The sequence below is a fragment of the Electrona antarctica genome (genome assembly GCF_951216825.1).
Source record: "Electrona antarctica genome assembly, chromosome: 17".
Classification (NCBI taxonomy): Eukaryota; Metazoa; Chordata; class Actinopteri; order Myctophiformes; family Myctophidae; genus Electrona; species Electrona antarctica.
This window is the reverse complement of record NC_136798.1, coordinates 38,622,392-38,635,995: the sequence shown is the minus strand read 5'-3', so window position 1 is coordinate 38,635,995 and position 13,604 is coordinate 38,622,392. Positions and strand designations below refer to the sequence as shown.

The following is a 13,604-nucleotide window of genomic DNA, read 5'->3' as shown; positions in this document are numbered from 1 at the left end:
TCTCTATCTCGCTCTCTCGCTCTCTCTCCCCTGTGCTAACACGGCAGTGCTTGCGGGCGCAAACACAACACCTCTGTCTGTCTAAATAAATATAATATAAATAGTCAACTTTACTACACTACACTAGTGTGTAAAACGTGTGTGTGTGTGTGTGTGTGTGTGTGTGTGTGTGTGTGTGTGTGTGTGTGTGTGTGACTGTGTGTGTGTGACTGTGTGTGTGAGATCAGAGGTAGCCGGCGCTCTTCTCCTCTCTCCTCTCTTCTCCGACACCTATACTATACTATACTATAAACTAAACTGAAAACTATATAAACTAAAGCTAAACTGTAATTACTCACTAACTACCTAACACTAAATAAAACGCTAAAAAAAACTGTCAGTATATCTTTTCACTGCTCTGATCTCTTTTCCATGTGAGCACACGGAAGAGAGAGAAAGGGAGCGCACTGCACTCTCTTTCTCTCTCGCTGTTTGTTTTGACTTTTCCTCGATACAATTGGCTACTTTGGGCATGGTGTTTTTGATCACGTGCTGTGGCGGTGTCTTTTCATGTAGACGTTCGGGGTTTACAGCGATGGGTGCCCAAGGGTTGAAATTGACATATAAGAGGGGAATCCCCCGTTCGCGACTAAGGCGCGTTTGGCAGGCAGATCAATTAAAACTAGAAAGGTCGCAATTTTAAAAAATTGCAAAGTGTGGTTGCCGCAGTGGCTTACATATGCCCCTCCCACTGATATTGCCAGCCAATTACAATGTCACGTCACCCCTGCGATCATGTGTAAGTAATTCGGAGGGGATTTATCCCCCAAAAATAATGTTTTTGCACCATACGGTGACACTTTTTGGCATTTGCGGCGCCCCCTATGGATGAAAATAGAATTGCTTTTGGAACTTGGTTGATTGAACCACCCGCGACATGTGATTACAATTTGGGATGGATGGGACATTCTGTTCGTGATTTATGGCATTTTTTGTAAAATAGGCCCCTCCTACTATCTTCGGACGACGATTACGGCCGAACGACACGCACTACCAAAATTCTGCAGTTGGTGTTGTAATCGGATGGGTCCGGAGATCATGTGTGCTGATTTTTGTGAGATTTGGACAAAATCTGTAGGAGGAGGAGCCAAAAGTGTGTTTTGGAGAAAATTCAAAATGGCGGAAAATCTATCATGACGCAAATGGGCGTGGCCTATATGGGGAGATGCGTCATGACCCAAGGAAGCCAGGGAAAAAATAATTTAGATTTTACGACCTACGGTTCAAGAGTTATAAGCCAAAACGTAAAGTGGGCTGTTATAGCGCCACCATGAGGCCGACCGATAACATTATACGTTGATTAATTTTAGTAATTATTATGAACCTACCCTCCAAGTTTTGTAACTATAGTGCTTACAGTCTCTGAGGAAAAAATACTTGAATGTGAGAAAATGCGAAAAATCGCATTTTCCCATTCATGTCAATGGGGAAATTCTATTCACTAATAAATTCATATCAATTAAACTATACAACATTTCTCTTAAAAAAATACAAGCACATCCTTCCCGATGAAGCCGGTCAATTTGAGATATGGCTCAAGTGCGTACAGTCAAAACAGTGGGTGGAGTAGTGCGTCAAAAAAAAGGTTACTCCAGTAAAAAGAAATAAAGTGTTACGATTACAATAGTCTGGTTGCCCTGTTAGGGCAACCACACTAATAAAAAGTCGCGATCTCTGCGTTCGGCGGGGGGTGGGTTAAGTAGCATGTGACTTGTCCAACTAGGGGGTTCTGAATACATTCCAAGCACACAAAAAACACTCCTTGGGCTAAAAACAGCCATGGTTAGGGTCCGGGATACATATGGTTAGGCTTAGGGTGGGATTAGTCGCAAACAAATCTGTCAGCTCCATATATGGGCACAAAAGGGCATATATTGTTAAAGAAAAAACGGCCATGTCAATAACCATGACAACATAACATAAACAAACTACGTCACCATGACAACATAAACAAACTACATCACTATGACAACATCAACAAACTACACCACGTCACTATGGCAACACAAGCATAAACAAACCACGAATCAGCTCCATATATGGGCATGCCCAAATATGGGCACATACTGATGACATCAGGGCTCTCCATATATGGACAAAAAAGGGACAAGGACTGACAGATACAGCTGATCTCCATATATGGATATAGGAGGGATGCAGGTAGACAGACAATTTGTTGACTGATTTGTGTGGGTCTGATGTCATGCTGACACAGTTAGTTTAGATTATATGGTGATGGCTGTGTCACAGTGACATCATTGGGATGACATGGGCACAGTTTTATACCAAGTGGGGGAGCGCAGTCACACAACCACTACATCTCTCTGACGTCACACTAGCACAGCGACCGACTATCTTTCGACAGAGAAGAAAGGCAGAACTGAAACGTCTTACGAAGAAATGGCTACCATGGAGCATACATTCAAGCTGAGCGACGCTCTGGAGGACTCGAAGATGTTTCTCTCACACCTTCGGAAGAAGATGGAAGAGATCCAGCCGAGACTAGAGCGACTGGACAAGAGGAACTACCGGCGGAAGATGGTTCATTCCCTTCAGTCCTCCGTGTGGAACTACGAGAAAATGGTCCATTCCCTACGTTCCTCTCTGGGGAATTACCAGACAATCGTCGACTCCATTCGGTCGTCGGTGAGGAGCTACCGAGGCACGGCGGAGTCCCTGCGGTCCTCCCTGGAGGCAGAGGCCAGGAGGGTGAAGAAGACGATGGAGGGCGACCTCGACGAGATGGAGATCCAGCTGAGCCGAGCCGAGCGGCAGGCGGTCGACGCCCAGAAGCAGCTGAAGAGCCTCCGGGCATTCCTGAGCGATCCGTCGGTGTTGGACGATACCGACGAGGACCTGAAGGAGAACGTGGCTCTGCTGGAACGTCGCTTCGACTCGGTCCAGGCGGAGCTGGAGCTGCTGAGGGCGGCGCTGGAGCGGACGGAGCGCGGCAGGAAGCAGGCGGAGCGGGAGCTGACCGCAGCCGCCGCAGAGTGCACGCAGAACACCTGCAGCATCGTCGAGCAGAGGAAGAAGCACGAGGACGACCTGCGCCACCTGCAGGCCGAGGTGGAGAAGGCCATACGGGAGAACCGCAAGGCCCAGGAGCAGGCCGAGCAGGCCATCACTCACAGTGCCACCATTAGGCTCCGGATCCTTCTAGAACTGTCTTCTTGAAACAGAAAACTGTTTTCTGAAAAAACTATTTTTCTATTTCGTGGTTTCTTAAACTATTTCATGTCAAGGACTTCAAAAATTATATTTAATCGGCCGCCAACCCCCATCTGAAAATAATATATATATTTAAAGATTTGCACACATTTTCTCGATTTTTCAAAAACAGCAGATCTACAAGTCGTAGGGTGGTGCTCGGTGCCGCAATATGAGCTTGTAGATCTGTTATTTTTCAATAGAATAATGGTTAAAGTGGTTAAAAGCTACGGTGACACAGATGCGTTCCAGGTCTTAATGGATTAAATTAAATCTATGGAACTTTTTCAATTAAACAAATGTTATTTTTGTTATGATCTTTAACTGGTATATTATCCACTGTCCACATTGGTGGTGCCACCTCTGTTTATGTAAACACAACTGAAGTATTTAACGATGTCATAAAGCACCAAAATAAATTATATTAACTATATTCATAGTGTAAATGTGTTTTTTGGCAAAAATGGGTTGACAAACGGATGCCCGACTGCCCGCGTGGCAAGCCAATAAAACGTTTGCGCAGGTGGAGTTTGCTTTCAGGTTGCCCGACGGGCAAGTGTGTTTGAGTGTGGGGAAAAACTGCCCTCCGACATATCATTTGCCGATTTGCTCAGACACATATGACATAAATTCTCCAATCATTGTCAATGGCATTTAGTGTTTGTGTTCAGACAGAATCTACACTAGAGCTGTTTATAGGAGGGGCTAGCACCCCTCAACAATATATATTCATGAATTCAATTCTCCATGTGATTTTGGGAGTGAACTATCCCTTTAAGAGAGGACAGGCGGGTGGGCGGACCACGTCGTCACAGCTCATGTCACCATGACTCCACCAAAGGAGTTCCCAATGCAGCTACGCCCACATATGGAGTGGGTAGTCCAACATGAATGTGTCGTCATGGCATCAGTCGCAAACAAATCAGTCAGCTCCATATATGGGGACAAAAGGGAACATACCCATATAAGGGCATATACATCACCATGACAACATAAACAAACTATGTCACCATGACAACATAACTAAACTACGTAACTATGACAACATAAACAAACTACATACAAATTACAACCAACAAACTACGGTCACATCACTATGACAACACAACCATAAACAAACCACGAATCAGCTCCATATATGGGCATGCCCAAATATGGGCACATACTGATGACATCAGGGATCTCCATATATGGACATAAAAGGGACAATGACTGAAAGATACAGACATCTACATATGTGGGCTGATGACATCATGGATCTCTATATATGGGAATAAAAGGAACACATGGTAGACTGGAGGTCATGGCTCTAATTTGGTTACTGGGGACTGGTGGACATGGCTCTAACGCCACCTGCTGGTGACTGGAGGTCATGGCTCTAACGCCACCTGCTGGTGACTGGAGGTCATGGCTCTAACACCACCTTGTGGTGACTGGTGGACATGGCTCTAACGCCACCTACTGGTGACTGGTGGACATGGCTCTAACGCCACCTACTGGTGACTGGTGGTCATGGCTCTAACGCCACCTGTTGGTGACTGGAGGTCATGGCTCTAACACCACCTAGTGGTGACTGGTGGACATGGCTCTAACGCCACCTGCTAGTGACTGGTGGTCATGGCTCTAACGCCACCTACTGGTGACTGGTGGTCATGGCTCTAACGCCACCTACTGGTGACTGGTGGTCATGGCTCTAACGCCACCTGCTGGTGACTGGAGGTCATGGCTCTAACCTGCTTACTGGTGACTGGAGGTCATGGCTCTAACCTGGTTACTGGTGACTGGAGGTCATGGCTCTAGCCACCTACTGGTGACTGGTGGTCATGGCTGTAACGCCACCTAGTGGTGACTGGAGGTCATGGCTCTAACCTGGTTACTGGTGACTGGTGGTCATGGCTCTATCGCCACCTGCTGGTGACTGGTGGTAATGGCTCTAACCTGGTTTCGTTGACGATGTTGGTGAGCGCCCCGCCCTGCAGATACTCCATGATTACCCAGAGTTCCTCTCCGACCAGAGCACTGCGGAACATCTGCACCACGTTGACGTGTCTGTAGTCCCGCATGATTACCACCTGGAATAAACACACAACATTTGTATTAGTGTACTTCATATATCTGCCAACATCAGACCGTCAGATAAAAGGGGGGGTGCAGGGGTGAGGGTGACACTGACCATGCCCCCAAGCGGGGGTCTAATTAATGACCCATGTATCACTCAGCCAAACCGATTGGCTCTACAGAAATATAGTAGGCCTACTGTACAGTACTGTATACTGTAGGCTACCACCAGCTGCTATGCTCACACACTTGTTTGAATGGATATGCTATGTGTAAATATGTGTAAATATGTTTTATTTTATTTTGATGTTTTTCTACTTGCTAGCTAGGCCTTCAGCTAGGGCTATTTGTATATATACAGTATATAGGCTGTGTGTGTGTGTGTGTGTGTGTGTGTGTGTGTGTGTGTGTGTGTGCGTGCGTGCGTGCGTGCGTGCGTGCGTGCGCCATTTTAATAGCAGACATATGCATTATATTAAAGTGGTTAGACTGTAAAACTGATCTCAAGGCCCCTCGGGGAAAGGGTGTGTAGTAAATCTGCTTGGCCACCAGATGGGGTGATTTCCTAACCTCAGTAGTATGTCCAAAGTGAAAGCTTTAGCAGATAGGGGTGGGAAACTTTAATGATGGAGAGGGCCACTATATTTCCACACTCACTCCAGAGGGCCACTATATTTCCACACTCACTCCAGAGGGCCACAACACCCTTACTGGGGACCACATGTAATTCCGACAGAGCATTAGTCCGACATGCGTCCATATGTCAGACTAGCGTCTGCTCCCGTGCTTGCGGTTATGGTTAGGTTAGGGTTAGGGGATGAGGTGGGTTGTCGTTTGCAAAAAGGAAATCTACAAGCTCAAAAGCTTGTAGATCTGCTATTGTTTTTCTATATTTGAATTGAAATCCGGAATTATTGTTTGCAATTTTTTAAATGGTATCCTGAGAATTAGCATTGTTATTTAATTTCAAATGCCTTTAATTATAGACGTTAACTTTATTAACTAAATACAAATACATTGGACATAAAAAAAGACAATAACATTTTAATACTAGTCATCAAGTAATTAAAGCGGGTCATGTTTGCATTAACTCAATATGTGCCAGAATGAGATAATGAGATTACGAGATTTGATTAAGCATTAAATCCTGAATTTTTATTTTTATTTAAAATGTAGGCTATTTATTATTTACTCACTTGGTAAAACCTACATCCAATCCATCCGTGCTTATTAGTCCTTTTTCTGCTCAAAATGGGCCAAACTACGATGTTTAGGAGCTTATAAAACATTAAAACCAGCTTGCACCGATCAAAACAATCCCCTGGGTGATGTTACTCCTCCTAGAGCGAGGCTACACTACAGCTGTGCAGGGCTACACTTCCTGGTTGGTCACAAGGATAGTCTAAGAAGGATGAGACGCGAAGACCGTACGGGCGACGCCATGTTGCTTTGGAAGGAAAGAAACATGCGCAATGGGCTATATGCAGCCAACACTTCCGCGTTCAGCTTCCTTGGTCTCAACTGCGCATGTTTCTTTCCTTCCATGGAGCACCATAAGCAACATGGCGTCGCCCGTACGGTCTTCGCGTCTCATCCTTCTTAGACTATCCTTGGTTGGTCAGCGGGCTCTTCTTCTTTGGTTTTTCGCGCATTTCTCTGGCACTGGCGCCACAATCTCCCCTAGAGCAGCTCCTCCCATCCCTGCCTAACCTTGTTAAAGATCATCTCCCCTCCCTGTCTAACCTCGTTAAAGAGCAGCCCCTCCCTGTCTAACCTCGTTAAAGAACAGCCCCTCCCCTGTCTAACCTCGTTAAAGAGCAGCCCCTCCCTGTCTAACCTCGTTAAAGAGCAGCTCCCCTCCCTGTCTAACCTCGTTAAAGAACAGCCCCTCCCTGTCTAACCTCGTTAAAGAGCAGCTCCCCTCCCTGACTAACCTCGTTAAAGAGCAGCTCCCCTCCCTGTCTAACCTCGTTAAAGAGCAGCCCCTCCCTGTCTAACCTCGTTAAAGAACAGCCCCTCCCTGTCTAACCTCGTTAAAGAGCAGCTCCCCTCCCTGTCTAACCTCGTTAAAGAACAGCCCCTCCCTGTCTAACCTCGTTAAAGAGCAGCTCCTCCCTGTCTAACCTCGTTAAAGAACAGCCCCTCCCTGTCTAACCTCGTTAAAGAGCAGCCCCTCCCTGTCTAACCTCGTTAAAGAGCAGCCCCTCCCTGTCTAACCTCGTTAAAGAACAGCACCTCCCTGTCTAACCTCGTTAAAGAGCAGCTCCCATCCCTGTCTAACCTCGTTAAAGAACAGCCCCTCCCTGTCTAACCTCGTTAAAGAGAAGCCCCTCCCTGTCTAACCTCGTTAAAGAGCAGCTCCTCCCTGTCTAACCTCGTTAAAGAAGAGCACCTCCCTGTCTAACCTCGTTAAAGAGCAGCCCCTCCCTGTCTAACCTCGTTAAAGAGCAGCCCCTCCCTGTCTAACCTCGTTAAAGAACAGCACCTCCCTGTCTAACCTCGTTAAAGTGCAGCTCCCCTCCCTGTCTAACCTCGTTAAAGAACAGCCCCTCCCTGTCTAACCTCGTTAAAGAGCAGCCCCTCCCTGTCTAACCTCGTTAAAGAGCAGCCCCTCCCTGTCTAACCTCGTTAAAGAACAGCACCTCCCTGTCTAACCTCGTTAAAGAGCAGCTCCCCTCCCTGTCTAACCTCGTTAAAGAGCAGTCCCTCCCTGTCTAACCTCGTTAAAGAGCAGCTCACCTCCCTGTCTAACCTCGTTAAAGAGCAGCCCCTCCCTGTCTAACCTCGTTAAAGAACAGCCCCTCCCTGTCTAACCTCGTTAAAGAGCAGCTCCCCTCCCTGTCTAACCTCGCAGCCCCTCCCTGTCTAACCTCGTTAAAGAGCAGCTCCCCTCCCTGTCTAACCTCGTTAAAGAGCAGCCCCTCCCTGTCTAACCTCGTTAAAGAGCAGCTCCCGCCGCTGCTGTTTCTTCAGGTCCATCATCTTCACGGCCACCTGGCGGCCGCTCTGCTTCTCCCGGGCGATGCAGACCACCCCCGTGGACCCCTCGCCGATCTTCACAAAGTTCTCCAGGCTCGTCCGGGGGTCCCCCTTGTCCACCACCATCTGCAGCGCCGCCTTGAACTGCTCATGGGTCACCTTGCCGGGAGGGTCCCCCGTGGCGGGGGTCTTCTCCGGGGGCCTGGAGGTCTGCTCTGGAGGTTTGGAGGTGTCGTCCGGAGGTCTGGCCGCGTGGTCTGGAAGTCTGGGGATGTGGTCTGGAACAGGGTTACATTAGTTGAGTACCACAGACGATAAAACAGTCTAAGTCCAAATTTCAGACTGACCCCTCCACGAAAAGGCCTCGTTGTCCTGAACCCTTATCTATCATTTATATATTATGGATCAATAGTGTGGACTTAGACTGTTATAAAGGTTTGTAACTTTAAGCCTGATCTGCTGTTTTCACAACGTTTCTGAGCTTTTTGAACCTCACCGCTGTCCGACTATCCACTCAAGCCAAATGTAATTAAAACAAAATCTTTTCACAACATAAAAATCACACCCGTGTGAACTGAGTGGTGTAAGGTCTTATATAGCCTGTCTGACGTAATGAAATCATGTCTGACGTAATGAAATCACACCCGGGTGAACAGGGTGAACATAGCAACCATGCTCATTTTTTCTGCACAGACTAACAAAGCCAGTTGTAGGAGTGGTTTACACCACTCAAAAAAAACAAATCTAGCAAACCCACTTCAAAACTAAACTTTAAATTAAATTAAAAACAAAAAGTGAAAACAAAGTGGAGAAAAAAAATGCAAAACATATGATAACCTTGGTCTGGAAGTCTGGAGAGCGGATCTGTAGGTCTGGATGTGTGGTCTGTGGGTCTGGATGTGTGGTCTGTGGGTCTGGATGTGTGGTCTGTGGGTCTGGATGTGTGTTCTGTGGGTCTGGATGTGTGTTCTGTGGGTCTGGGGGTCTGCAGGTCTGACAGTCTAGAGAGCTGGTCGGAGGTTCTGGGGGTCTGGGTGGATCTGGCCGCCGTCGACGCAGAGCAGGTGGAGGAGCCGGTGGGGGAGGGGCGCAACGTGGGGGAGGGGCTGGGCGGTTTGTTGTTGGGGGCGGAGCTGTGAGGCTGGGGGGCGGGGCGCGTCAGGATGGGAGAGATTCCGGCGGCGAAGGTGGAGGAGGAGGAGCGCGGTGGAGGTCGCCCTACGATGGGACTGCTGGTGCCGTTGGGGAGAGGAAGACCACTGGGCGTCATGGAGGACATCTGAGGGACAGAGACATTATAAGGACGTCTGAGGGACACAGACAGATGTTATGGAGACATCTGAGGGACAGAGATGTTATGGAGACATCTGAGGGACAGAGACATTATGGAGACATCTGAGGGACAGAGACGTTATGGAGACATCTGAGGGACAGAGACAGAGACATTATGGAGACATCTGAGGGACAGAGACGTTATGGAGACATCTGAGGGACAGAAACGTTATGGAGACATCTGAGGGACAGAGACGTTATGGAGACATCTGAGGGACAGAAACGTTATGGAGACATCTGAGAGACACAGACAGAGACGTTATGGAGTCATCTGAGGGACAGAGACAGAGACGTTATGAAGACATCTGAGGGACAGAGACATTATCGAGACATCTGAGGGACAGAGACAGAGACATTATGGAGACATCTGAGGGACAGAGACGTTATGGAGACATCTGAGGGACACAGACAGAGACGTTATGGAGACATCTGAGGGACAGAGACAGAGACGTTATGGAGACATCTGAGGGACACAGACAGAGACGTTATGGAGACATCTGAGAGACACAGACAGAGACGTTATGGAGACATCTGAGAGACACAGACAGAGACGTTATGAAGACATCTGAGAGACAGAGACGTTATGGAGACATCTGAGAGACAGAGACGTTATGGAGACATCTGAGAGACAGAGACATTATGAATAGGGACAATATAATCGGTAGCATATATTGGCCATAAAAATGCCATATCGGTATCGGATTGGTCTCAAAATAATACAGATTATTTTGCGATATTGATGACGCAATAATAATGTGACCGTCAATGGCTTTGTACTCACAGGTCAGTTTTCACCAGCAAAACAAAAATGAAAAATGTAAAAACTCATCAATGAGTTCAATACAAAACAAAAGTGTCTAGTACCTCTAGTCTAGAACAAAAGCCAAATCATATGACGTATGATCCTAAGTAAAAATAAACTTTTAAAACTTTTGCTACATTTAATTTGTGTACTCATCTGTCATCTCATTCAGTAGTCATTCAGTTGTGAAAACAGATACTTGGAAAAGAGTATACGCTATTTATTGATTATCGATTGAATACTTTATTAACACAGTCATTGCGGGAGAAGGATTTCTACGTGGTTCAAATCCCAGCGGTCCGATGTGGGAAAGGGATTTCTACGTTTACCGCATGTTTTTATTGATTACTTTCAATCGTCTTTCTACACACCCGGGCACTTTACCAACTAGCATTGGATGATAGCACAACACTCCGATCACGTGATCCCAAAAAAAAGAAAAAAATGCCTCTCCCCCTCCCTTCCTGAAAACAGGATGGGAGGCAACCCCCGTATTGTCACGTAATGGCTGAGAACATTTACTGTCGGCTTAGGAAAAGTTTGTTCGTCCAATGCTATCATGTAGCAGCGAGGGCCATGCAGTTAATTAGAATGGTCAGCAAGCTAAGTGTTAACAGGCTTTTGGGCCAAGCACCTATAGGGCCTAGGCTTGTTTCCATTGTGGTCCTCTGTATAATATCGGCATCGGTCAGAATCGGTATCGGCAGATATGACCCTGCAAATAATCGGAGATCGGATATCGGTCATAATTTCATAACGTGCACCCCTAGTTATGAAGACATCTACAGAGATGAAATTGAAGACATCTGAGGGACAGAGACTTTATATGGAAGACAATAACGATCTGCATTCCTCACCTTCAGGTCGTAAGTGGAGTGCGGCCTCCTGCCGCCGCCCCCGCCGGCGTTCCGGGACGCAGAGGTCAAGAGGTCGGGCAGTTGATTGACAGGTGGCCTGACGGCCCTGGCGTTGAGCCGCTGGGCGTTGGTCTCCAGAGTCTGCAGGTTGTTGTAGTAACAGGAGGCGGGCCGCTGCTGTTGTTGTTGTTGCTGCCGAGACATCCTGTCTGTCGCACTGACGCTACCGCTCATCCCGCCGTGGGCGTGGCCTGTCACAACGACGACATTTTACGTTATGTTACGACGATATTTAACGATTAATGGCAGTGGTGGAAAAAGTGTGCACCTTATTTTTGTACTCTTAGGGCTCCATTCTCGTCACCGCTAAACCCCTTATCCCTAAACTTCTTTGCCTTTTTTTTTACTATTTTGAAAAACATTTTTGAATAGTTCAACTAGCCAATCTACATTGACACGTTGTGAGCTTGTAGACTGGCCATTTTAACTATTCAACTATTCAAAAACAAAATTCAAAATAGTAAAAAAAAGGCAAAGAAGTTTAGGGATAAGGGGTTTAGTGGTGACGAAAATGGAGCCCTTAGTCTTAATTTGAACAGCACATTCTGACACAAAGGGTCTAGATGAGACGAGACGTTTTTCTTTTAAGGTCAACCACACCAATGCTCATTGAGTTGCAATGAGTTGCATTGGTGTGGTCTACCTTAAAACGGTTTTGTCCCAAGGAGTCCCTACCGTAGTGGTTTGGGCTTTATAGTCTTGTCTTTTGAATTCACCATTTAATTTTAGTCTTATTTTTAGTCATCTGAAATTGTTTAGTCTTAGTCTAGTCTTAGTCGACTAAATATCAAACACCTTAGCCTTTTAGTCTTAATTATTCAACAAAATTAACACTGCTCAAAAACACTTTGCGATGCAACATATTGTGAGCTTGTAGATGAATTTGTACATAACATAATGATCGGAGAAGCAAATTGTGCAAAACAAAATGGCCGATTATCAAATTATTGTGATTTAGGCGATTATGAAATAATGTTGACAGGCCTACTGTGGGTGTGCTGTCCGGACACGCTGGCGGTCCTCTGTGGGCCCCTAGGGGCCCCCGACGTCCTCATCTCATAGGTGGAGGTGGCCCTCGTAAGAGCTCTGCTGTCCGGCACCGGGGTGGTCCTCGGTGCCAGTTTAGGGCTCCCACTCTCGCTGCGTACCTGTTAGAGGTGAAAACCGCTTAATCATACAGGTCAAATGAATTGATGATAAAAAATAAAAATAAAAAAAAATATTTGATTTTAACAAAAATGATTGATTTTCTATCTGGACGGAACTATAAAATAGAGCTTAATATCAGACTAATTCATTTAGTTTATTATAGAAAAGATATATATCTTAAAAAAAAATATATATATATATATCCCTTATCCTATTTTTTGTTTTGTTTTTTAGTTTTTTTTTGCATTCAACATTGGAACATTGGGACAAAACAAAAAAACATTTCTGAATATTGTAATATTTAAGAATTTAAATATACAAATAAATAACTGACAATGTTTTCTCAACTCACTGTTTTCTGCAAAACATTACTCTATAAGCCATATCTCCAAAACTGGTGGGCCAAACTGAACCAATATGTCAATTTGAAGCTATGATTCCCTACTTTCATATGACATGAAAAAACGAAAATTAAAAAAAATCCAATGGCAGTCCCTCAGTCAAATTTAGTCACAAATGTCTCTGTATGTGTGTGTGTGTGTGTGTGTGTGTGTGTGTGTGTGTGTGTGTGTGTGTACGTACGTTTGAAATCCACGTAACTCAAGAACTGTTTGCCCCACCGACTTCACATTGGACACACGCGTTGCCCGGCCTTGAGTCGGTGGGATACACCGTTGTCCAGAACCGCCACAAAAAGGCCCCTGCCCAGGCTCTGGACAGGGCCCCTGCCCAAGCTCTGGACAGGGCCCAAATTAGCCAATTGATCACACCTGATCACCCCTAGATCCCCATATATGGAGCTGGCCTGTTCTGACATCACAATGATGTCCTGACACCTGCATAGACTCCATTTATATTTGAGTATGCCTGACAAAGAACTCCATATATGGGCACAAAAGGGACACAGACAATGCATTTCCAACTTGCATCGTTCCAAGTAGGCCAGTGCACAACGGGCACCGCTCTAGTTCTAAATAAACCAGGACAGGCCACGGATTTGAATACGTAATACCTCCCGAAATGTCTTACCAAAATAAGCGGAAACAGATCGGCTATGGGACAAAAACTATTCATTTTTGGCCGAATCATTCGCTCATAGCCGATATATTTACAGTATT

The 13,604-nt window shown here is 46.0% G+C and overlaps 1 protein-coding gene across 1 annotated transcript in view; it reads right to left on the bottom strand.

The window, feature by feature from the left end:
* The window catches only part of LOC306940665 (serine/threonine-protein kinase PAK 6-like), a 58,290-nt gene that overhangs the window by 11,904 nt on the left and 32,782 nt on the right, over window positions 1-13,604 (bottom strand). Inside the window, exons 4-8 of the mRNA XM_079525772.1 lie at window positions 12,326-12,485; window positions 11,278-11,528; window positions 9,124-9,565; window positions 8,242-8,564; window positions 5,188-5,321 (exon numbers count right to left, since the gene is read on the bottom strand). Of these exons, the coding sequence (XP_079381898.1) occupies window positions 5,188-5,321; window positions 8,242-8,564; window positions 9,124-9,565; window positions 11,278-11,528; window positions 12,326-12,485 (1,310 nt within the window). The remainder of the gene's footprint in view (window positions 1-5,187; window positions 5,322-8,241; window positions 8,565-9,123; window positions 9,566-11,277; window positions 11,529-12,325; window positions 12,486-13,604) is intronic.